Here is a 25,489-nt window from a genome sequence, read left to right as displayed (position 1 = left end):
AAGCCCTCTCATCCACAACAGACTGCATACTTGCCCTTCTCCCCAAAACTCTTGCATTCACCTCCCTAACCACCTCATCCATAAACAAATTAAACAACCATGGAGACTTAACACAATCCTGCTGCAAAGCGACATTCACTGGGAACTAGTCACTTTCCTCTCTTCCTACTCATACACATGCCTTACGTTCTTGGTAAAAACTTTTCACTGCTTCTAACAACTTACCTCCCACATCATGTATAATACCTTCCACAAAGCATCTCTATAAACCATATCACATGCCTTCTCCAGACCCTAAATGCTACATACAAATCCATTTGTTTTTCTAAGCATTTCTCACATATATTCTTCAAAGCAAACACCTGATCCACACATCTTCTACCACTTCTGAAACCACACTGCTCTTCCCCAGTCTGATGCTCTGTACATCCCTTTACCCTCTCAATCAATGCCCTCCCATATAATTTACCAGGAATACTCAACAAACTTATACCTCTGTAATTTGTACAATGGCATTATGCATGCATTCCATCAATCCTCAGGCACTTTACCATGAACCATATCCTTACCAACCAATCAACAACACAGGCACCCACTTTTTTAATAAATTCCACTGCAATACCATCCAAACCCGCCACTCTGCCGGATTTCATCTTCCGCAAAGCTTTCGCTACGTCTTCTCTGTTTACCAAACCATTCTCCCTGACCCTCTCACTTCGCACACCACCTCAACCAAAACACCCTATATCTGCCACTCTATCATCAAACTCATTCAACAAACCTTCAAAATACTCATTCCATCTCCCTCTCACTTCACCACTACTTGTTATTACCTCCTCATTAGCCCCCTTCACCAATGTTCCAATTTGTTTTCTTGTCTTACGCACTTTACCTCTTCCAAAGCATCTATCTATTCCCCCTAAAATTAATGATAATCTCATTCCGACTTTAATTTGCCCTCTTTTGCACCTTTCCCTTGACCTCCTGCTGTTCTCTTTTATACATCTCCCAGTCAATTTGCTGTTTTCTTTTATACATCTCTCAGTCATTTGCACTACTTCCCTGCAAAAACTGTCCAAATGCCTCTCTCTTCTCTTTCACTAACAATCTTACTTCTTCATCCCATCACTTACTACCCTTTCTAATCTCCCCACCTTCCACCTTTCTCATGCAATAAGCATCTTTTGTGCATGCCATCACTGCTTCCCTAGATATATTCCATTCCTCCCCCACTCCCCTCAAGTTAATTGCTCTCACCTTTTGCCATCTTGCACTCAGTCTCTCCAGGTACTTCCTCACAAAAGTCTTATTTCCAAGTTTACTTACTCTCACCACTTTCTTCACCCCAACATTCTCTCTTCTTTTCTGAAAACCTCTACAAATCTTCACCTTTGCCTCCACAAGATAATGATCAGACATCCCTCCAGTTGTCCCTCTCAGCACATTAACATCCAAAAGTCTATCTTTCACTCGTCTATCAATTAACACAATAATCCAATGATGCTCTCTGGCCATCTCTCCTACTTACATACATATACTGATGTATACCTCTCTTTTTAAGCCAGGTATTCCAAATCATGTCCTTTTTTCAGCACACAAATCTATAAGCTCTTCACCATTTCCATTTACAACACTGAACACCCCATGTACATCAATTATACCCTCAACTGCCACATTACTCACCTTTGCAATCAAGCTCCCAAAACACTTGCCTCTCATAATCTTTCTTGTCATGACCAGGTGCATAGGTACCAATAATCACCCATCTCTCTCCATCTACTTTCAGTTTTACCCATATCAATCTAGAGTTTACTTTCTTACACTCTGTCACATATTCCTGCTTCAGGAGTAGTGCTACTCCTTCCTTTGCTCTTGTCCTCTCACCAACCCCTGACTTTACTCCCAAGACATTCCCAAACCACTCTTCCCCTTTACCCTTGAGCTTTGTTTCACTCAAGAGCCAAAACATCCTGGTTCCTTTCCTCAAACATACTACCTATCTCTCCTTTTTTCTCATCTTGGTTACATCCACACACATTTAGACACCCCAAACCAAGCCTTCAAGGAGAATGAGCACTCCCTGCATGACTCCTTCTTCTGTTTCCCCTTTTAGAAAGTTAAATACAAGAAGGGGAGAGTTTCTAGCCCCCCAAACCTGTCCCATTCAGTCGCCTTCTACAACACGCGGGGAATATGTATGAAGTATTCTTTCTCCTCTCTCCCCAGGGACATATTATATGTTCTTGAAGGAGGTAAATAAAGTGCGTAAGACAAGACAGCAAATGGGAACTTCAGTGAAGGGCGCTAATGGGGAGATGATAACAAGTAGTGGTAACGTGAGAAGGAGATGGAGTGAGTATTTTGAAGGTTTGTTGAATGTGTGTGATGATAGAGTGGCAGATATAGGGTGTTTTGGTCGAGGTGGTGTGCAAAGTCACAGGGTTAGGGAAAATGATTTGGTAAACAGAGAAGAGGTAGTAAAAGCTTTGCGGAAGATGAAAGCCAGCAAGACAGCAGGTTTGGATGGTATTGCAGTGGAATTTATTAAAAAAGGGGGTGACTGTACTGTTGACTGGTTGGTAAGGTTATTTAATGCATGTATGATTCATGGTGAGGTGCCTGAGGATTGGCGGAATGCTCACATAGTGCCATTGTACAAAGGCAAAGGGGATAAGAGTGAGTGCTCAAATTACAGAGGTATAAGTTTGTTGAGTATTCCTGGAAAATTATATGGGAAGGTATTGATTGAGAGGGTGAAGGCATGTACAGAGCATCAGATTGGGGAAGAGCAGTGTGGTTTCAGAAGTGGTAGAGGATATGTGGATCAGGTGTTTGCTTTCAAGAATGTATGTGAGAAATACTTAGAAAAGCAAATGGATTTGCATGTAGCATTTATGGATCTGGAGAAGGCATATGATAGAGTTGATAGAGATGCTCTGTGGAAGGTACTAAGAATATATGGTGTGGGAGGCAAGTTGTTAGAAGCAGTGAAAAGTTTTTATCGAGGATGTAAGGCATGTGTACGTGTAGGAAGAGAGGAAAGTGATTGGTTCTCAGTGAATGTAGGTTTGCGGCAGGGGTGTGTGATGTCTCCATGGTTGTTTAATTTGTTTATGGTTGGGATTGTTAGGGAGGTGAATGCAAGAGTTTTGGAAAGAGGGGCAAGTATGCAGTCTGTTGGGGATGAGAGAGCTTGGGAAGTGAGTCAGTTGTTCGCTGATGATACAGCACTGGTGGCTGATTCATGTGAGAAACTGCAGAAGCTGGTGACTGAGTTTGGTAAAGTGTGTGAAAGAAGAAAGTTACGAGTAAATGTGAATAAGAGCAAGGTTATTAGGTACAGTAGGGTTAAGGGTCAAGTCAATTGGGAGGTAAGTTTGAATGGAGAAAAACTGGAGGAAGGAAAGTGTTTTAGATATCTGGGAGTGGATCTGGCAGCGGATGGAAACATGGAAGCGGAAGTGGATCATAGGGTGGGGGAGGGGGCGAAAATCCTGGGAGCCTTGAAGAACGTTTGAAAGTCGAGAACATTATCTCGGAAAGCAAAAATGGCTATGTTTGAAGGAATAGTGGTTCCAACAATGTTGTATGGTTGCGAGGCGTGGACTATGGATAGAGTGTGCGCAGGAGGGTGGATGTGCTGGAAATGAGATATTTGAGGACAATTTGTGGTGTGAGGTGGTTTGATCAAGTAAGTAATGTAAGGGTAAGAGAGATGTGTGGAAATAAAAAGAGCGTGGTTGAGAGAGCAGAAGAGGGTGTTTTGAAATGATTTGGGCACATGGAGAGAATGAGTGAGGAAAGATTGACCAAGAGGATATATGTGTCGGAGGTGGAGGGAACGAGGAGAAGTGGGAGACCAAACTGGAGGTGGAAAGATGCAGTGAAAAAGATTTTGAGTGATCGGGGCCTGAACATGCAGGAGGGTGAAAGGCGGGCAAGGAATAGAGTGAATTGGCTCGATGAGGTATACCGGGGTCAATGTGCTGTCAATGGATTGAATTAGGGCATGTAAACCATGGAAAGTTCTGTGGGGCCTGGATGTGGAAAGGGAGCTGTGGTTTTGGGCATTATTGCATGACAGCTAGAGACTGAGTGTGAACGAATGGGGCCTTTGTTGTCTCTTCCTAGCACTACCTCGCACACATAAGGGGGGAGGGGGATGTTATTCCATGTGTGGCGAGGTGGCGATGGGAATAAATAAAGGCAGACAGTATGAATTATGTACATGTGTATTTATGTATATGTCTGTGTGTGTATATATATGTGTACATTGAGATGTATAGGTATGTATATTTGCGTGTGTGGACGTGTATGTATATACATGTGTATGGGGATGGGTTGGGCCATTTCTTTTGTCTGTTTCCTTGTGCTACCTCGCAAACACAGGAGACAGCGACAAAGCAAAATAATAAAAAAATATATCTTTTGCATACTTTCTCGCTGTCTCCTGCATTAGTGAGGTAGTGCAAGGAAACAGACGAAAGAAAGGCCCAACCCACCCACATACACATGTATATACATACACGCATACACATGTATGTACATACACGCCCACACACGCACATATATATACCCATACTTTTCAAAGTATACATACATATACACACACAGACATATACATATATACGCATGTACATAATTCATACCTGCTGCCTTTATTCATTCCTGTCACCACCCCACAAGGTAGCGCTAGGAAAAGACAACAAAGACCACATTCAGTCACACTCAGTCTCTACCTGTCATGTGTAATGCACTGAAACCACAGCTTCCTTTCCACATCCAAGCCTCACAAAACTTTCCAAGGTTTACCCCAGACACTTAACATGCCCTGGTTCAATCCACTGAAAGCACATCCACCCCGGTATACCACATAATTCCAATTCACTCTATTCCTTGCACACCTATCACCCTCTTACATGTTCTGGCCTTGATCGCTCAAAATCTTTTTCACTCCATCCTTCCACCTCCAGTTTGGTCTCCCACTTCTCCTCGTTCCCTCCACCTCTGTCACATATATCCTCTTTGACAATCTTTCCTCACTCATACTCTCCATATGACCAAACCATTTCAATACACCCTCTTCTGCTCTCTCAACCACACTCTCTTTATTACCACACATCTCTCTTACCCTTTCATTACTTACTCGATCAAACCACCTCACACCACATATTGTCCTCAAACATCTCATTTCCAACACATCCACCTTCCTCTGCACAACCCTGTCTATAGCCCACGCCTCGCAACCATATGACATTGTTGGAACCACTATTCCTTCAAACATACCCATTTTACCCATTTTTGTTTTCTGAGATAATGTTCTCGCCTTCCACACATTCTTCAACACTCTCAAAACTTTCGCCCCCTCCCCCACCCTGTGACTCACTTCTATTTCCATGGTTCCATCCACTGTTAAATCCACTCCCAGACATCTAAAACACTTTACTTCTTTCAGTTTTTCTCCATTCAAACTTACATCCCAATTGACTTGTCCCTCAATCCTACTGAACCAAATAACCTTGGTCTTATTCATATTTACTCTCAGGTTTCTTCTTTCACACACTTTACCAAACTCAGTCACCAGCTTCTGCAGTTTCTCACTCAAATCATCCACCAGCAGTTGACAAACTGCAGTAGTTAGTGACTGAGTTTAGTAAAGTGTGTGAAAGAAGAAAGCTGAGAGTAAATGTGAATAAGAGCAAGGTTGTTAGGTTCAGTAGGGTTGAGGGACAAGTAAATTGGGAGGTGAGTTTGAATGGAGAAAAACTGGAGGAAGTGAAGGGTTTAGATACCTGGGAGTGAAAATAGCAGCGGATGGAACCATGGAAGTGAAAAAGAGTCACAGGGTGGGGGAGGGGGCGAAGGTTCTGGGAGCACTGAAGAATGTGTGGAAGGCGAGAGCATTATTTCAGAGAGAAAAAATGGGTATGTTTGAAGGAATAGTGGTTCCAACAATGTTATATGGCTATGAGGCATGGGCTATAGATAGGGTTGTGTGGAGGAGGGTGGATGTGTTGGAAATGAGATGTTTGAGGACAATGTGTAGTGTGAGGTGGTTTGATTGAGTAAATAATGAAAGGGTAAGAGAGATGTGCGGTAATGAAAAGAGTGTAGTTGAGAAAGCAGAAGAGGGTGTATTGAAATGGTTTGGTCGCATGGAGAGAATGAGTGAGGAAAGACTGACAACGAGGATAAATGTCAAAAGTGGAGGGAACAAGGAGAAGTAGGAGACCAAATTGGAGGTGGGAGGATGGAGTGAAAAAGATTTTGAGCGAGTGGGGCCTGAACATACAGGAGGGTAAAAGGTGGGCAAGGAATTGAGTGAATTGGAACAATGTGGTATACTGGGGTCGATGTGCTGTTAATGGATTGAACCAGGGCATGTGAAGCATCTGGGGTAAACCATGGAAAGTTTTGTGGGACCTGTATGTGGAAAGGGAGCTGTGGTTTCGGTGAACAAATGTGGCCTTTTTGGTCTTACCTAGCATGTGCCAGGAAAAAACAAAAAAGGCCTGTTTAATGTGTGGCTGGGTGGCAACAGGAATGGATGAAGGCATCAAGTATGAATGTGTACATGTGTATATATGTATATGTCTATGTATGTAAATGTATGTATACGATGAAATGTATAGGCATGTATATGTGCGTGTGTGGGCGTTTATGTATACATGTGTTTGTGGGTGGGTTGGGCCATTCTTTCATCTGTTTCCTTGCGCTACCTTGCTAATGCAGGAGGCGGCAATTTAGTATAACAAATATCTTTAAAATCTATCAATATCTAGAGAAATTATTCTAAAATGATGCCTTTCTTCTGCTTATACTTTCTTACCTTAACCAAGTAGTCATTTATGATAATCATGAGGTCATGTTTGTCTCGCAATTCTTCCATGTAAAACTCTGTAAATCTATTGCGCAGTCCAGCAGGCAGTTCTTTCTTTCCTATGTCTGTGGCAGGGTTCATACAAGCAAAGAGATGAAAGTCTGGATGTCTGTAGATGGGCTTGTTGTCTCCTCGTTCAAGAAGGGTAAGGGATCCAGAGTTTGATTCCAGGAGTCCAGACAAACATTCTAAAGTCTCTGCACTTGCTAAGTTGATTTCATCAAGCAACACCCATTCCCCTAAAAATCAAGGAGAGCAGCAATACATGAATTTCAATTTTCCACCAATTAAGATATGAAATGATTTGCTGAAAAATATATTATCTGACTCCAGAGACTATAAAACCAACTATCAAAAATTCCTCACAACTTTGCTCCTGACTTAAGAACATCCCTGATATTACTCTAACATTCACTCTATCTTGAAAACCCCAAATTACAAAAATAGTGTGATATGCCTCTTCTGAACAGTTGTACCACTTATACAAAGGACTGATCTGGAATTGTATGGAATACTGTTCTTATAGCTGGAGTGGTTTTAGCTCTGTAACCCTACCTGACATAGTTCAGTCAAAACCCATTTGACTTATAAAATCTCCCAAACTAACTCCTAAACTTTACTTGCTTAACCTATGCCACAATGTTGGTTCACTTTGCTCTTCATCCTTGTATGGAGTACTGTTCTTATATTTGGAGTATTTCAAGCTCTGCATCCTTACTTGATATAACTGAATCAAAAGCTGTTTGACTTATAAATCTCTTACGCTAACTTCTAAACTTGACTAATATCACTTCAGCTTTTGTTCCCAAGATCAAGCTGTTTCTGAGCCCCTACCACTAGCTAACCCAAACAATATTGGCAAGCTGCTGCATCATGTGATTACTATGTGGCCGTGGGCAACTCAAGAGTGGGAGGTTCTGAGAACTGTTTCTTTCCCTACACCTCAAAGCTTTGGAACTCTCTACCATCTCATATTTTTCCCACTGACCATAACATGACACATTTTCAAGACAAGTTTTTCATACCATCCAAAATTCGTAAATACTCTCCATGCCCATTCTTTTTCACTTACATCAACCTCTCTATGTGTCACTTAAGGCAATGCCTTGATGTAGACTTTTGTCCATGACTCCCACTTCTTGTTCCCTCCACCTCTGATACATATATCCTCTTTGTCAACTTTTCCTCACTCATTCTCTCCATAATCCCAAACCATTTCAACAAACCCTCCTCTGCTCTCTCATCCACACACCTTTTATTTCCACACATCTGTCTTACCCTTTCATTACTTAATCAAACCACCTCACACCACATATTGTCCTCAAACATTTAATTTCCAACACATCCACCCTCCTCCACACAACCTTATCTATAGCCCATCCCTTGCAACCTTAATATTTTTGGAACTACTATTCTTTAAAGCATACCCATTTTTGCTTTCCGAAATAACATTTCTCTTTACACACATTCTTCATTGCTCCCAGAATCTTTGCTCACTCCCCACCCTCTGACTCACTTGCACTTCCATGGTTCCAGTCACTACTAAGTCCACTCCCAGACATCTAAAACCGAGGAAGCAGGGGTCAGTCACGGGAAGGGTTAGGGACAAAGGTTTTGGGAGTGATGACGAATGAGTAAAAGGAGAGAACATTATCTCAAAGAGCAAAAATGGGTATGTTTGAACGAACAGTAATTCCAAAAATATCATATGGTTGCATGGCATGGGCCATAGATAGGGTTGTACAGGGGAGGGTTGATGTGTTGGAAATGAAATGTTTAAGGAAATGTGTGGTGTGAAGTGGTTTGATCGAGTAAGTAATGAACATTGTTGGAGCCACTATTCCTTCAAACATACCCATTTTTGCTCTCCGAGATAACGTTCTTGCCTTCCCCACATTCTTCAATGCTCCCGGAAGCTTTGCCCCCTCCCCCACCCTGTGAATCGCTTCCGCTTACATGATTCCATCCACTGCTAAATCCACTCCCAGATATCTAAAACACTGCTTCCTCAAGTTTTTCTCCATTCAAACTTACCTCCCAATTTACTTGTCCCTCAACCCTACTGAACCTAATAACCTTGCTCTTAATCACATTTACTCTCAGCTTTCTTCTTTCACATACTTTACCAAACTGTCACCAACTTCTGCAGTTTCTAACACGAATCAGCCACCAGTGCTGTATCATCCGCGAACAACAACTGACTCACTTCCCAAGCCCTTTCATCCACAACAGACTGCATACCTGCCCTTCTCTCCAAAACTCTTGCATTCACCTCCCTAACCACCCCATCCATAAATAAACTAAACAACCATGGAGCCATTACGCACCTCTGCCACAAACCGACATTCACTAGGAACTAATCACTTTCCTCTCTTCCTACTCGTAAAATGCCTTACATATATATACGTAAATGCCCATACACGCACATATACATACATATCAAGATATACATACATACACAGGAAAGGATCACAATTTTGCTCATAATCAAGTATATTCCTATGAGTCCACGGGGAAAATGAAACACGATAAGTTCCCAAGTGCACTTTCGTGTAATAATCACATCATCAGGCGAGATACAAGAAAGAAATTTGAGTCAGTTGACATACAATGAAGAGACGTAGCTAGGATGCCACTTGGTAAACAAGTGATTGTCCAAGATAATCACTTATATACCAAATGGTGTCCTAAATACATCTGATAATTTTGGTAAACATATGATAATTTGGTAAACAAGTGACTGTCCAAGACAATCACTTGTTTACCAAATGGCGTCCTAGCTATGTCTCATCGTTGTACATCAACTGACACATTTATTTCTTGTATCTCCCCTGATGATGTGATTATTATACGAAAGGGCACTTGGGAACTTATCGTGTTTCATTTTCCCCGTGGACTCATAGGAATACATACATACAATATATATGTATACATTACACGTGACAGCTAGAGACTGAGTGTGAACGAATGTGGCCTTTGTTGCCTTTTCCTAGCGCTACCTAGCACGCGTGTGGGGAGAGGGGGGTGCTGTTTCATGCATGGCAGGGTGGCGACGGGAATGGATGAAGGCAGCAAGTATGAAAATGTACATGTGTATATGTCTGAGTATGTATATATATGTATACGTTGAAAAGTATAGGTATGTATATGTGCGTGTGTAGGCATTTATGTACATGCATGTGTATGTGGGTGGGTTGGGCCATTTTTTTGTCTGTTTCCTTGCGCTACCTCACTAACGCGGGAGACAGCTACTAAGTATAATAAAAAAAATAATATATACATACAGACATATACATATATATACATGCACATATTCATTCTTGCTTACCTTCATCCATTCCTGGCACCACCCCACCCCACAGGAAACACCATCACTACCCCCTGCTTCAGCGAGGTAGCACCAGGAAAAGACAAAAAAGGCCACATTCCTTCACACTCAAAATCTAGCTGACATGTGTAATGCACCAAAACGAGAGCTCCCTATCGACATCCAGACCCCACAGACATTTCCACTGTTTACCCCAAACATTTCACATGCCCTGGTTCAGTCCACTGACAGCATGTCGAACCTCTTCTGTTCTCTCAACTGCACTGAGTTTGGAAAACTGTGTGAAAGGAGAAAGTTGAGAGTGAATGTGAATAAGAGCAAGGTTATTAAGTTCAGTAAGGTTGAAGGACAAGTGAGTTGGGATGTAAGTTTTGATGAAGAAAAATTGGAGGAAGTGAAGTGTTTTAGATATCTAGAAGTGGACTTAGCAGTGGACTGAACCACAGAAGCAGAAGTGAGTCAAAAGGTGGGGGAGGGTGCAAAGGTTCTGGGAGATAAAGAAATGTGGAAGGAGAGAACGCTGTCTTGGAGAGCAAAAATGGGTATGCTTGAAGGAATGGTAGTTCCAACAATGTTATATGATTGTGAGGTATGAGCAACAGATAGGGTTGTACAGAGGAGGGTGGATGTGTTGGAAATGAAATGTTTGAGGACAACATGTGGCGTGAGGTGATTTGACCAAGTAAGTAATGAAAGGGTAAGAAAGAAGTGTGGTAATAAAAAGAGTGTGGTTGAGAGAGCAGAAGAGGGTTTGGACATAAGGAGAGAATGAGTAAGGAAAGACTGACAAAGAGGATATATATATATGTCAGAGGTGATGGGAACAAGGAGAAGCCGGAGACCAAAACAGAGGCGGAAGGATGGAGTGAAAAAGACTCTGAGCAATCGGGAACCAAACATATAGGTGGGTGAGAGGCATGCAAGGAAGAGAGTCAACTGGAACGATGTGGCATACTGTAGTCGATGTGCTGTCAATGGACTGAACCAGAGCATGTGAAGCGTCTGGGGTAAACCATGGAAAGGTCTGTGGGGCCTGGATATGGATAGGGAGCTGCTGTTTCAGTGCATTACACATGACAACTAGACGCTGAGTGTGAATAATGAGGCCTTTTCTGTCTGTTTTCCAGCTGCTACCTCGTTCAAGAGGGTGGTACCAATGTTATTTCCCGTGGGGCAGGGTAGCGACAGGAATGGATGAGGGCAAGCAAATGTAAATATGTACATATGTATATATGTATATGGTTATGTGTATGTATATTTATATATATATAGATATATATGTGTTTTTTTTTTTTTTTTGCTTTGTCGCTGTCTCCCGCATTTGCGCTTCCGTGTATGTGCATTTATATTCATTATCATATACACATGTATATACATACACGTCCACACAAGCACATATACATAACTATACATCTCAACGTATGCATTTATATATATTTCCTGCAAACTATTCGCCATTTCCCGCATTAGCGAGGTAGCGTTAAGAACAGAGGACTGGGCCTTTGAGGGAATACCCTCACCTGGCCCAATTCTCTGTTCCTTCTTTTGGGAAAAAGAAAAAAAAAAAAAAAACGAGAGGGGAGGATTTCCAGCCCCCCGCTCCCTCCCCTTTTAGTCGCCTTCTATGACACGCAGGGAATACGTGGGAAGTATTCTTAATCCCCTATCCCCAGGGATAACATTTATATATATATATATATATATATATATATATATATATATATATATATATATATATATATATATATTTTTTTTTTTTTTTTTTTTTTTTTTTTTATACTTTGTCGCTGTCTCCCGCGTTTGCGAGGTAGCGCAAGGAAACAGACGAAAGAAATGGCCCAACCCCCCCCCCATACACATGTACATACACACGTCCATACACGCAAATATACATACCTACACAGCTTTCCATGGTTTACCCCAGACGCTTCACATGCCTTGATTCAATCCACTGACAGCACGTCAACCCCTGTATACCACATCGCTCCAATTCACTCTATTCCTTGCCCTCCTTTCACCCTCCTGCATGTTCAGGCCCCGATCACACAAAATCTTTTTCACTCCATCTTTCCACCTCCAATTTGGTCTCCCTCTTCTCCTCGTTCCCTCCACCTCCGACACATATATCCTCTTGGTCAATCTTTCCTCACTCATTCTCTCCATGTGCCCAAACCATTTCAAAACACCCTCTTCTGCTCTCTCAACCACGCTCTTTTTATTTCCACACATCTCTCTTACCCTTACGTTACTTACTCGATCAAACCACCTCACACCACACATTTTCCTCAAACATCTCATTTCCAGCACATCCATCCTCCTGCGCACATCTCTATCCATAGCCCACGCCTCGCAACCATACAACATTGTTGGTACCACTATTCCTTCAAACATACCCATTTTTGCTTTCCGAGATAATGTTCTCGACTTCCACACATTTTTCAAGGCTCCCAAAATTTTCGCCCCCTCCCCCACCCTATGATCCACTTCCGCTTCCATGGTTCCATCCGCTGACAGATCCACTCCCAGATATCTAAAACACTTCACTTCCTCCAGTTTTTCTCCATTCAAACTCACCTCCCAATTGACTTGACCCTCACCCCTACTGTACCTAATAACCTTGCTCTTATTCACATTTACTCATAACTTTCTTCTTCCACACACTTTACCAAACTCAGTCACCAGCTTCTGCAGTTTCTCACATGAATCAGCCACCAGCGCTGTATCATCAGCGAACAACAACTGACTCACTTCCCAAGCTCTCTCATCCCCAACAGACTTCATACTTGCCCCTCTTTCCAGGACTCTTGCATTTACCTCCCTAACAACCCCATCCATAAACAAATTAAACAACCATGGAGACATCACACACCCCTGCCGCAAACCTACATTCACTGAGAACCAATCACTTTCCTCTCTTCCTACACGGTACACATGCCTTACATCCTCGATAAAAACTTTTCACTGCTTCTAACAACTTGCCTCCACACCATATATTCTTAATACCTTCCACAGAGCATCTCTATCAACTCTATCATATGCCTTCTCCAGATCCATAAATGCTACATACAAATCCATTTGCTTTTCTAAGTATTTCTCACATACATTCTTCAAAGCAAACACCTGATCCACACATCCTCTACCACTTCTGAAACCGCACTGCTCTTCCCCAATCTGATGCTCTGTACATGCCTTCACCCTCTCAATCAATACCCTCCCATATAATTTACCAGGAATACTCAACAAACTTATACCTCTGTAATTTGAGCACTCACTCTTATCCCCTTTGCCTTTGTACAATGGCACTATGCACGCATTCCGCCAATCCTCAGGCACCTCACCATGAGTCATACATACATTAAATAACCTTACCAACCAGTCAACAATACAGTCACCCCCTTTTTTAATAAATTCCACTGCAATACCATCCAAACCTGCTGCCTTGCCGGCTTTCATCTTCCGCAAAGCTTTTACTACCTCTTCTCTGTTTACCAAATCATTTTCCCTAACCCTCTCACTTTGCACACCACCTCGACCAAAACACCCTATATCTGCCACTCTGTCATCAGACACATTCAACAAACCTTCAAAATACTCATTCCATCTCCTTCTCACATCACCGCTACTTGTTATCACCTCCCCATTTACGCCCTTCACTGAAGTTCCCATTTGCTCCCTTGTCTTACGCACCCTATTTACCTCCTTCCAGAACATCTTTTTATTCTCCCTAAAATTTACTGATAGTCTCTCACCCCAACTCTCATTTGCCCTTTCTTTCACCTCTTGCACCTTTCTCTTGACCTCCTGTCTCTTTCTTTTATACTTCTCCCACTCAATTGCATTTTTTCCCTGCAAAAATCGTCCAAATGCCTCTCTCTTCTCTTTCACTACTACTCTTACTTCTTCATCCCACCACTCACTACCCTTTCTAAACAGCCCACCTCCCACTCTTCTCATGCCACAAGCATCTTTTGCGCAATCCATCACTGATTCCCTAAATACATCCCATTCCTCCCCCACTCCCCTTACTTCCATTGTTCTCACCTTTTTCCATTCTGTACACAGTCTCTCCTGGTACTTCCCCACACAGGTCTCCTTCCCAAGCTCACTTACTCTCACCACCTTCTTCACCCCAACATTCACTCCTCTTTTCTGAAAACCCATACTAATCTTCACCTTAGCCTCCACAAGATAATGATCAGACATCCCTCCAGTTGCACCTCTCAGCACATTAACATCCAAAAGTCTCTCTTTCGCATATATATATATATATATATATATGTTTCCTTGCGCTACCTCGCAAACGCGGGAGACAGCGACAAAGCAAAAAAAAAAAAAATGTATATATATATATATATATATATATATATATATATAATATTTTTTTCTTTTTTGCTTTGTCGCAGTCTCCCGCGTTTGCAAGGTAGCGAAAGGAAACAGACGAAAGAAATGGCCCAACCCACCCCCATACACATGTATATACATACGTCCACACACGCAAATATACATACCTACACAGCTTTCCATGGTTTACCCCAGACGCTTCACATGCCTTGATTCAATCCACTGACAGCACGTCAACCCCGGTATACCACATCGCTCCAATTCACTCTATTCCTTGCCCTCCATTCACCCTCCTGCATGTTCAGGCCCCGATCACACAAAATCTTTTTCACTCCATCTTTCCACCTCCAATTTGGTCTCCCTCTTCTCCTCGTTCCCTCCACCTCCGACACATATATCCTCTTGGTCAATCTTTCCTCACTCATTCTCTCCATGTGACCAAACCATTTCAAAACACCCTCTTCTGCTCTCTCAACCACACTCTTTTTATTTCCACACATCTCTCTTACCCTTATGTTACTTACTCGATCAAACCACCTCACACCACACACTGTCCTCAAACATCTCATTTCCAGCACATCCATCCTCCTGCGCACAACTCCATCCATAGTCCACGCCTCACAACCATACAACATTGTTGGAACCACTATTCCTTCAAACATACCCATTTTTGCTTTCCGAGATAATGTTCTCGACTTACACACATTCTTCAAGGCTCCCAGAATTTTCACCCCCTCCCCCACCCTATGATCCACTTCCGCTTCCATGTTTCCATCCACTGCCAGATCCACTCCCAGATATCTAAAACACTTCACTTCCTCCAGTTTTTCTCCATTCAAACTCACCTCCCAATTGACTTGACCCTCAACCCTACTGTACCTAATAACCTTGCTCTTATTCACATTTACTCTTAACTTTCTTCTTTCACACACTTTACCAAACTCAGTCAAAAGCTTCTGCATTTTCTCACATGAATATATACATATATATATATATATATATATATATATATATATATATATATATATATATATATATATATATATATATATCTTTCTTTTCTTTTATACTATTCGCCATTTCCCGCGTTAGCGAGGTAGCATTAAGAACAGAGGACTGGGCCTTTGAGGGAATACCCTCACCTGGCCCAATTCTCTGTTCCTTCTTTTGGAAAAAAAAAAAAAAAAAAAAAAAAAAAAAAAAAAAAAAAAAACGAGAGGGGAGGATTTCCAGCCCCCCGCTCCCTCCCCTTTTAGTCGCCTTCTACGACACGCAGGGAATACGTGGGAAGTATTCTTAATCCCCTATCCCCAGGGATATATATATATATATATATATATATATATATATATATATATATATATATATATATATATATATATATTTTTTTTTTTTCTTTTTTGCTTTGTCGCTGTCTCCCGCGTTTGCAAGGTAACGCAAGGAAACAAACGAAAGAAATGGCCCAACCCACCCCATACACATGTATATACATACGTCCACACACGCAAATACACATACCTACACAGCTTCCCATGGTTTACCCCAGACGCTTCACATGCCTTGATTCAATCCACTGACAGCACGTCAACCCCGGTATACCACATCGCTCCAATTCACTCTATTCCTTGCCCGCCTTTCACCCTCCTGCATGTTCAGGCCCCGATCACACAAAATCTTTTTCACTCCATCTTTCCACCTCCAATTTGGTCTCCCTCTTCTCCTCGTTCCCTCCACCTCCGACACATATATTCTCTTGGTCAATCTTTCCTCACTCATTCTCTCCATGTGCCCGAACCATTTCAAAACACCCTCTTCTGCTCTCTCAACCATGCTCTTTTTATTTCCACACATCTCTCTTACCCTTACGTTACTTACTCGATCAAACCACCTCACACCACACATTGTCCTCAAACATCTCATTTCCAGCACATCTATCCTCCTGCGCACAACTCTATCCATAGCCCACGCCTCGCAACCATACAACATTGTTGGAACCACTATTCCTTCAAACATACCCATTTTTGCTTTCCGAGATAATGTTCTCGACTTCCACACATTCTTCAAGGCTCCCAGAATTTTCGCCCCCTCCCCCACCCTATGATCCACTTCCGCTTCCATGGTTCCATCCGCTGCCAGATCCACTCCCAGATATCTAAAACACTTCACTTCCTCCAGTTTTTCTCCATTCAAACTCACCTCCCAATTGACTTGACCCTCAATCCTACTGTACCTAATAACCTTGCTCTTATTCACATTTACTCTTAACTATCTTCTTTCACACACTTTACCAAACTCAGTCACCAGCTACTGCAGTTTCTCACATGAATCAGCCACCAGCGCTGTATCATCAGCGAACAACAACTGACTCACTTCCCAAGCTCTCTCATCCCCAACAGACTTCATACTTGCCCCTCTTTCCAAAACTCTTGCATTCACCTCCCTAACAACCCCATCCATAAACAAATTAAACAACCATGGAGACATCACACACCCCTGCCGCAAACCTACATTCACTGAGAACCAATCACTTTCCTCTCTTCCTACACGTACACATGCCTTACATCCTCGATAAAAACTTTTCACTGCTTCTAACAACTTGCCTCCCACACCATATATTCTTAATACCTTCCACAGAGCATCTCTATCAACTCTATCATATGCCTTCTCCAGATCCATAAATGCTACATACAAATCCATTTGCTTTTCTAAGTATTTCTCACATACATTCTTCAAAGCAAACACCTGATCCACACATCCTCTACCACTTCTGAAACCACACTGCTCTTCCCCAATCTGATGCTCTGTACATGCCTTCACCCTCTCAATCAATATCCTCCCATACCAGGAATACTCAAAAAACTTATACCTCTGTAACTTGAGCACTCACTCTTATCCCCTTTGCCTTTGTACAATGGCACTATGCACGCATTCCGCCAATCCTCAGGCACCTCACCATGAGTCATACATACATTAAATAACCTTACCAACCAGTCAACAATACAGTCACCCCCTCTTTTAATAAATTCCACTGCAATACCATCCAAACCTACTGCCTTGCCGGCATTCATCTTACGCAAAGCTTTCACTACCTCTTCTCTGTTTACCACATCATTTTCCCTAACCCTCTCACTTTGCACACCACCTCGACCAAAACACCCTATATCTGCCACTCTATCATCAAACACATTCAACAAACCTTCAAAATACTCACTCCATCTCCCTCTCACATCACCACTACTTGTTATCACCTCCCCATTTGCGCCCTTCACTGAAGTTCCCATTTGCTCCCTTGTCTTACGCACTTTATTTACCTCCTTCCAGAACATCTTTTTATTCTCCCTAAAATTTAATGATACTCTCTCACCCCAACTCTCATTTGCCCTTTTTTTCACCTCTTGCACCTTTCTCTTGACCTCCTGTCTCTTTCTTTTATACATCTCCCACTCAATTGCATTTTTTCCCTGCAAAAATCATCCAAATGCCTCTCTCTTCTCTTTCACTAATACTCTTACTTCTTCATCCCACCACTCACTACCCTTTCTAATCAACCCACCTCCCACTCTTCTCATGCCACAAGCATCTTTTGCGCAATCCATCACTGATTCCCTAAATACATCCCATTCCTCCCCCACTCCCCTTACTTCCATTGTTCTCACCTTTTTCCATTCTGTACTCAGTCCCTCCTGGTACTTCCTCACACAAGTCTCCTTCCCAAGCTCACTTACTCTCACCACCCTCTTCACCCCAACATTCACTCTTCTTTTCTGAAAACCCATACAAATCTTCACCTTAGCCTCCACAAGATAATGATCAGACATCCCTCCAGTTGCACCTCTCAGCACATTAACATCCAAAAGTCTCTCTTTTGCGCGCCTGTCAATTAACACGTAATCCAATAACGCTCTCTGGCCATCTCTCCTACTTACATAAGTATACTTATGTATATCTCGCTTTTTAAACCAGGTATTCCCAATCATCAGTCCTTTTTCAGCACATAAATCTACAAGCTCTTCACCATTTCCATTTACAACACTGAACACCCCATGTATACCAATTATTCCCTCAACTGCCACATTACTCACCTTTGCATTCAAATCACCCATCACTATAACCCGGTCTCGTGCATCAAAACGACTAACACACTCATTCAGCTGCTCCCAAAAGACTTGCCTCTCATGATCTTTCTTCTCATGCCCAGGTGCATATGCACCAATAATCACCCATCTCTCTCCTTCAACTTTCAGTTTTACCCATATTAATCGAGAATTAACTTTCTTACATTCTATCACATACTCCCACAACTGTTTCAGGAGTATTGCTACTCCTTCCCTTGCTCTTGTCTTCTCACTATTTATATATATATATATATATATATATATATATATATATATATATATATATATATATATATATATATATATATAGTGATGGGTGATTTGAATGCAAAGGTGAGTAATGTGGCAGTTGAGGGAATAATTGGTATACATGGGGTGTTCAGTATTGTAAATGGAAATGGTGAAGAGCTTGTAGATTTATGTGCTGAAAAAGGAATGGTGATTGGGAATACCTGGTTTAAAAAGCGAGATATACATAAGTATACGTATGTAAGTAGGAGAGCGTTATTGGATTACGTGTTAATTGACAGGCGCGCGAAAGAGAGACTTTTGGATGTTAATGTGCTGAGAGGTGCAACTGGAGGGATGTCTGATCATTATCCTGTGGAGGCTAAGGTGAAGATTTGTATGGGTTTTCAGAAAAGAAGAGTGAATGTTGGGGTGAAGAGGGTGGTGAGAGTAAGTGAGCTTGGGAAGGAGACTTGTGTGAGGAAGTACCAGGAGAGACTGAGTACAGAATGGAAAAAGGTGAGAACAATGGAAGTAACGGGAGTGGGGGAGGAATGGGATGTATTTGGGGAATCAGTGATGGATTGCGCAAAAGATGCTTGTGGCATGAGAAGAGTGGGAGGTGGGTTGATTAGAAAGGGTAGTGAGTGGTGGGATGAAGAAGTAAGAGTATTAGTGAAAGAGAAGAGAGAGGCATTTGGACGATTTTTGCTGGGAAATAATGCAATTGAGTGGGAGATGTATAAAAGAAGAGACAGGAGGTCAAGAAAAAGGTGCAAGAGGTGAAAAAGAGGCCAAATGAGAGTTGGGGTGAGAGAGCATCATTAAATTTTAGGGAGAATAAAAAGATGTTCTGGAAGGAGATAAATAAAGGGCGTAAGACAAGGGAGCAAATGGGAACTTCAGTGAGGGGCGCAAATGGGGAGGTGATAACAAGTAGCGGTGATGTGAGAAGGAGATGGAGTGAGTATTTTAAAGGTTTGTTGAATGTGTTTGATGATAGAGTGGCAGATATAGGGTGTTTTGGTCGAGGTGGTGTGAAGAGTGAGAGGGTTAGGGAAAATGATGTGGTAAACAGAGAAGAGGTAGTGAAAGCTTTGCGGAAGATGAAAGGCGGCAAGGCAGCAGGTTTGGATGGTATTGCAGTGGAATTTATTAAAAAAGGGGGTGACTGTATTATTGACTGGTTGGTAAGGTTATTTAATGTATGTATGACTCATGGTGAGGTGCCTGAGGATTGGCGGAATGCATGCATAGTGCCATTGTACAAAGGCAAAGGGGATAAGAGTGAGTGCTCAAATTAGAGAGGTATAAGTTTGTTGAGTATTCCTGGTAAATTATATGGGAGGGTATTGATTGAGAGGGTGAAGGCATGTACAGAACATCAGATTGGGGAAGAGCAGTGTGGTTTCAGAAGTGGTAGAGGATGTGTGGATCAGGTGTTTGCTTTGAAGAATGTATGTGAGAAATACTTAGAAAAGCAAATGGATTTGTATGTAGAATTTATGGATCTGGAGAAGGTATATGATAGAGTTGATAGAGATGCTCTGTGGAAGGTATTAAGAATATATGGAGTGGGGGGCAAGTTGTTAGAAGCAGTGAAAAGTTTTTATCGAGGATGTAAGGCATGTGTACGTGTAGGAAGAGAGGAAAGTGATTGGTTCTCAGTGAATGTAGGTTTGCGGCAGGGGTGTGTGATGTCTCCATGGTTGTTTAATTTGTTTATGGATGGGGTTGTTAGGGAGGTGAATGCAAGAGTTTTGGAAAGAGGGGCAAGTATGAAGTCTGTTGAGGATGAGAGAGATTGGCAAGTGAGTCAGTTGTTGTTCACTGATGATACAGCGCTGGTGGCTGATTCATGTGAGAAACTGCAGAAGCTGGTGACTGAGTTTGGTAAAGTGTGTGAAAGAAAAAAGTTAAGAGTAAATGTGAATAAGAGGAAGGTTATTAGGTGCAGTAGGGTTGAGGGTCAAGTCAATTGGGAGGTAAGTTTGAATGGAGAAAAACTGGAGGAAGTAAAGTGTTTTAGATATCTGGGAGTGGATCTGGCAGGGGATGGAACCATGGAAGCGGAAGTGGATCATAGGGTGGGGGAGGGGGCGAAAATCCTGGGAGCCTTGAAGAATGTGTGGAAGTCGAGAACATTATCTCGGAAAGCAAAAATGGGTATGTTTGAAGGAATAGTGGTTCCAACAATGTTGTATGGTTGCAGTAGGGTTGAGGGTCAAGTCATTTGGGAGGTAAGTTTCAATGGAGAAAAACTGGAGGAAGTAAAGTGTTTTAGATATCTGGGAGTGGATCTGGCAGCAGATGGAACCATGGAATCGGAAGTGGATCATAGGCTGGGGGAGGGGGCGAAAATTCTGGGAGCCTTGAAGAATGTGTGAAAGTCAAGAACATTATCTCGGAAAGGAAAAATGGGGATGTTTGAAGGAATAGTGGTTCCAACAATGTTGTATGGTTGCGAGGCGTGGGCGATGGATAGAGTTGTGCGCAGGAGGATGGATGTGCTGGAAATGAGATATTTGAGGACAATGTGTGGTGTGAGGTGGTTTGATCGAGTAAGTAACGTAAGGGTGAGAGAGATGTGTGGAAATAAAAAGAGCGTGGTTGAGAGAGCAGAAGAGGGTGTTTTGAAATGGTCTGGGCACATGGACAGAATGAGTGAGGAAAGATTGACCAAGAGGATATATGTGTCGGAGGTGGAGGGAATGAGGAGAAGAGGGAGACCAAATTGGAGGTGGAAACATGGAGTGAAAAAGATTTTGTGTGATCGGGGCCTGAACATGCAGGAGGGTGAAAGGAGGGCAAGGAATAGAGTGAACTGGATCGATGTGGTATACCGGGGTTGACGTGCTGTCAGTGGACTGAATCAGGGCATGTGAAGCGTCTGGGGTAAACCATGGAAAGCTGTGTAGGTATGTATATTTGCGGGTGTGGACGTATGTATATACATGTGTATGGGGGTGGGTTGGGCCATTTCTTTCGTCTGTTTTCTTGCGCTACCTCACAAACGCGGGAGACAGCGACAAGCAAAAAAAAAATATATATATATATATATATATATATATATATATATATATATATACATATATATATCTTTTTTTTTTTTTGCTTTTGTATATAGATGATGATGTTCGCTGATGAAAAGGGGGCTAGGTGAGGATATTCCCTCTATGGCCCAGTCCTCTGTTCTTAACACTACCTCGCTAATGCAGGAAATGGCGAATAGTATGAAAAAAAAAAAATATATATATATATATATATATATATATATATATATATATATATATATATATATATATATATATATATGTTGGGGATGAGAGAGCTTGGGAAGTGAGTCAGTTGTTGTTCGCTGATGATACAGCGCTGGTGGCTGATTCATGTGAGAAACTGCAGAAGCTGGTGACTGAGTTTGGTAAAGTGTGTAAAAGAAGAAAGTTAAGAGTAAATGTGAATAAGAGCAAGGTTATTAGGTACAGTAGGGTTGAGGGTCAAGTCAATTGGGAGGTGAGCTTGAATGGAGAAAAACTGGAGGAAGTGAAGTGTTTTAGATATCTGGGAGTGGATCTGGCAGCTGATGGAACCATGGAAGCGGAAGTGGATCATAGGCTGGGGGAGGGGGCGAAAATTCTGGGAGCCTTGAAGAATGTGTGGAAGTCGAGAACATTATCTCGGAAAGCAAAAATGGGTATGTTTGAAGGAATAGTGGTTCCAACTATGTTGTATGGTTGCAAGGCATGGGCTATGGATAGAGTTGTGCGCAGGAGGATGGATGTGCTGGAAATGAGATGTTTGAGGACAATGTGTGGTGTGAGGTGGTTTGATCAAGTAAGTAATGTAAGGGTAAGAGAGGTGTGTGGAAATAAAAAGAGCGTGGTTGAGAGAGCAGAAGAGGGTGTTTTGAAATGGTTTGGGCACATGGAGAGAATGAGTGAGGAAAGATTGACCAAGAGGATATATGTGTCGGAGGTGGAGGGAACGAGGAGAAGTGGGAGACCAAATTGGAGGTGGAAAGATGGAGTGAAAAAGATTTTGTGTGATCGGGGCCTGAATATGCAGGAGGGTGAAAGGCGGGCAAGGAATAGAGTGAATTGGATCGATGTGGTATACCGGGGTTGACATGCTGTCAGTGGATTGAATCAGGGCATGTGGAGCGTCTGGGGTAAACCATGGAAAGTTGTGTGGGGCCTGGATGTGGAAAGGGAGCTGTGGTTTCGGGCATTATTGCATGACAGCTAGAGACTGAGTGTGAACGAATGGGGCCTTTGTTGTCTTTTCCTAGTGCTACCTCGCACACATGAGGGGGGAGGGGGATGGTATTCCATGTGTGGCAAGGTGGCGATGGGAATGAATAAAGGCAGACAGTGTGAATTGTGTGCATGGGTATATATGTATGTGTCTATGTGTCTGTGTGTGTATATATATGTGTACATTGAGATGTATAGGTATGTATATTTGCGTGTGTGGACGTGTATGTATATACATTGTGTATGGGGGTGGGTTGGGCCATTTCTTTCGTCTGTTTCCTTGCGCTACCTCACAAACGCGGGAGACAGCGACAAAGAAAAATAAATCATAAATAAATATATACATATATACACACGTAAATAATTCATACTGTCTGCCCCCATCCATTCCCGTTACCACCCCGAAACACATGAAACAACAACCCCCTTCCCCCTCATGTATGCGAGGTAGCGTTAGGAATAGACAACAAAGGCCACATTTGTTCACACTCAGTCTCTAGCTGTCATGTATAATGCACCGAAACCACAGCTCCCTTTCAAAATCCAGGCCACACAGACCTTTCCATGGTTTACCCTAGACATTTCACATGCCCTGGCTCAATCCAATGACAGCACGTCGATCCCGGTATACCACATCGTTCCAATTCACTCTATTCCTTGCATGCCTTTCACCCTCCTGCATGTTCAGGCACCAATCACTCAAAATCTTTTTCACTCCATCTTTCCACCTCCAATTTGGTCTCCCACTTCTCTGACACATATATCCTCTTTGTCAATCTTTCCTACCTCATTCTCTCCATGTGACCAAACCATTTCAAAACACCCTCTTCTGCTCTCTCAACCACATTCTTTTTATTACCATACATCTCTCTTACCCTTTCATTACTTACTCAATCAAACCACCTCACACCACATATTGTCCTGAAATATCTCATTTCCAGCACATCCATCCTCCTCAGCACAACTCTATCCATAGCCCATGCCTCACAACCATATACCATTGTTGGAACCACTATTCCTTCAAACATACCAATTTTTGCTTTGCAAGATAACATTCTCGACTTCCACACATTCTTCAACACTCCCAGAACTTTCGCCCCCTCCCCCACCCTATGATTCACTTCCGCTTCCATGGTTCCATCCGTTGCCAGATCTACTCCCAGATATCTAAAACACTTTACTTCCTCCAGTTTTTCTCCATTCAAACTTACCTCCCAATTGACTTGTCCCTCAACCCTACTGTATCTAATAACCTTGCTCTTATTCACATTTACTTTCAGCTTTCTTCTTTCACATGCTTTACCAAACTCAGTCACCAGCTTCTGCAGTTTCTCACATGAATCCACCACCAGCGCTGTATCATCAGCGAACAACAACTGACTCACTTCCCAAGCACTCTCATCCACAACAGACTGCATACTTGCCCCTCTTTCCAAAACTCTTGCATTCATCTCCCTAACAACCCCATCCATAAACAAATTAAACAACCATGGAGACATCACACACCCCTGCTGTAAACCTACATTCACTGAGAACAAATCACTTTCCTCTCTTCCTACACGTACACATGCCTTACATCCTAAATAAAAACTTTTCACTGCTGCTAAGAAGTTGCCTCCCACACCATATATTCTTAATACCTTCCACAGAGCATCTCTATCAACTCCATCATATGCGTTCTCCAGATCCATAAATGCTACATACAAATCCATTTCCTTTTCTAAGTATTTCTCACATACATTCTTCAAAGCAGACACCTGATCCACACACCCTCTACCACTTCTGAAACCACACTGCTCTTCCCCAATCTGATGCTCTGTATATACCTTCACCCTCTCAATCAATACCCTCCCATACAATTTCCCAGGAATACTCAACAAACTTATACCTCTTTAATTTGACCACTCACTTTTATCCCCTTTGCCTTTGCACAATGGCACTATGCAAGCATTCCGCCAATCCTCAGGCACCTCACCATGAGTCATACATACATTAAATAACCTTACCAATCAGTCAACAATACAGTCACCCCCTTTTTTAATAAATTCCACTGCAATACCATCCAAACCCGCTGCCTTGCCGGCTTTCATCTTCCGTAAAGCTTTTACTACCTCTTCTCTGTTTATCAAATAATTTTCCCTAACCCTCTCACTCTGCACACCACCTCGACCAAAACACCCTATATCTACCACTCTATCATCAAACACATTCAACAAACCTTCAAAATACTCACTCCATCTCCTTCTCACATCACCACTACTTGTTATCACCTCCCCATTAGCCCCCTTCACTGAAGTTCCCATTGATTCCCTTGTCTTACGTACTTTATGTACCTCCTTCCAAA

The 25,489-nt window shown here is 42.3% G+C and overlaps 1 protein-coding gene across 2 annotated transcripts in view; it reads right to left on the bottom strand.

The window, feature by feature from the left end:
* The window catches only part of LOC139748641 (midasin), a 355,039-nt gene that overhangs the window by 243,392 nt on the left and 86,158 nt on the right, over positions 1-25,489 (bottom strand). For both annotated transcript variants that reach the window (XM_071661871.1, XM_071661870.1), the window contains one exon: positions 6,830-7,119. In XM_071661871.1, the coding sequence (XP_071517972.1) occupies positions 6,830-7,119 (290 nt within the window). The remainder of the gene's footprint in view (positions 1-6,829; positions 7,120-25,489) is intronic.

Source organism: Panulirus ornatus, chromosome 5 (assembly GCF_036320965.1).
Source record: "Panulirus ornatus isolate Po-2019 chromosome 5, ASM3632096v1, whole genome shotgun sequence".
Taxonomy (NCBI): domain Eukaryota; kingdom Metazoa; phylum Arthropoda; class Malacostraca; order Decapoda; family Palinuridae; genus Panulirus; species Panulirus ornatus.
Note: the sequence above shows the minus strand (reverse complement) of the source record. Positions and strands in the feature narration are given on the sequence as shown.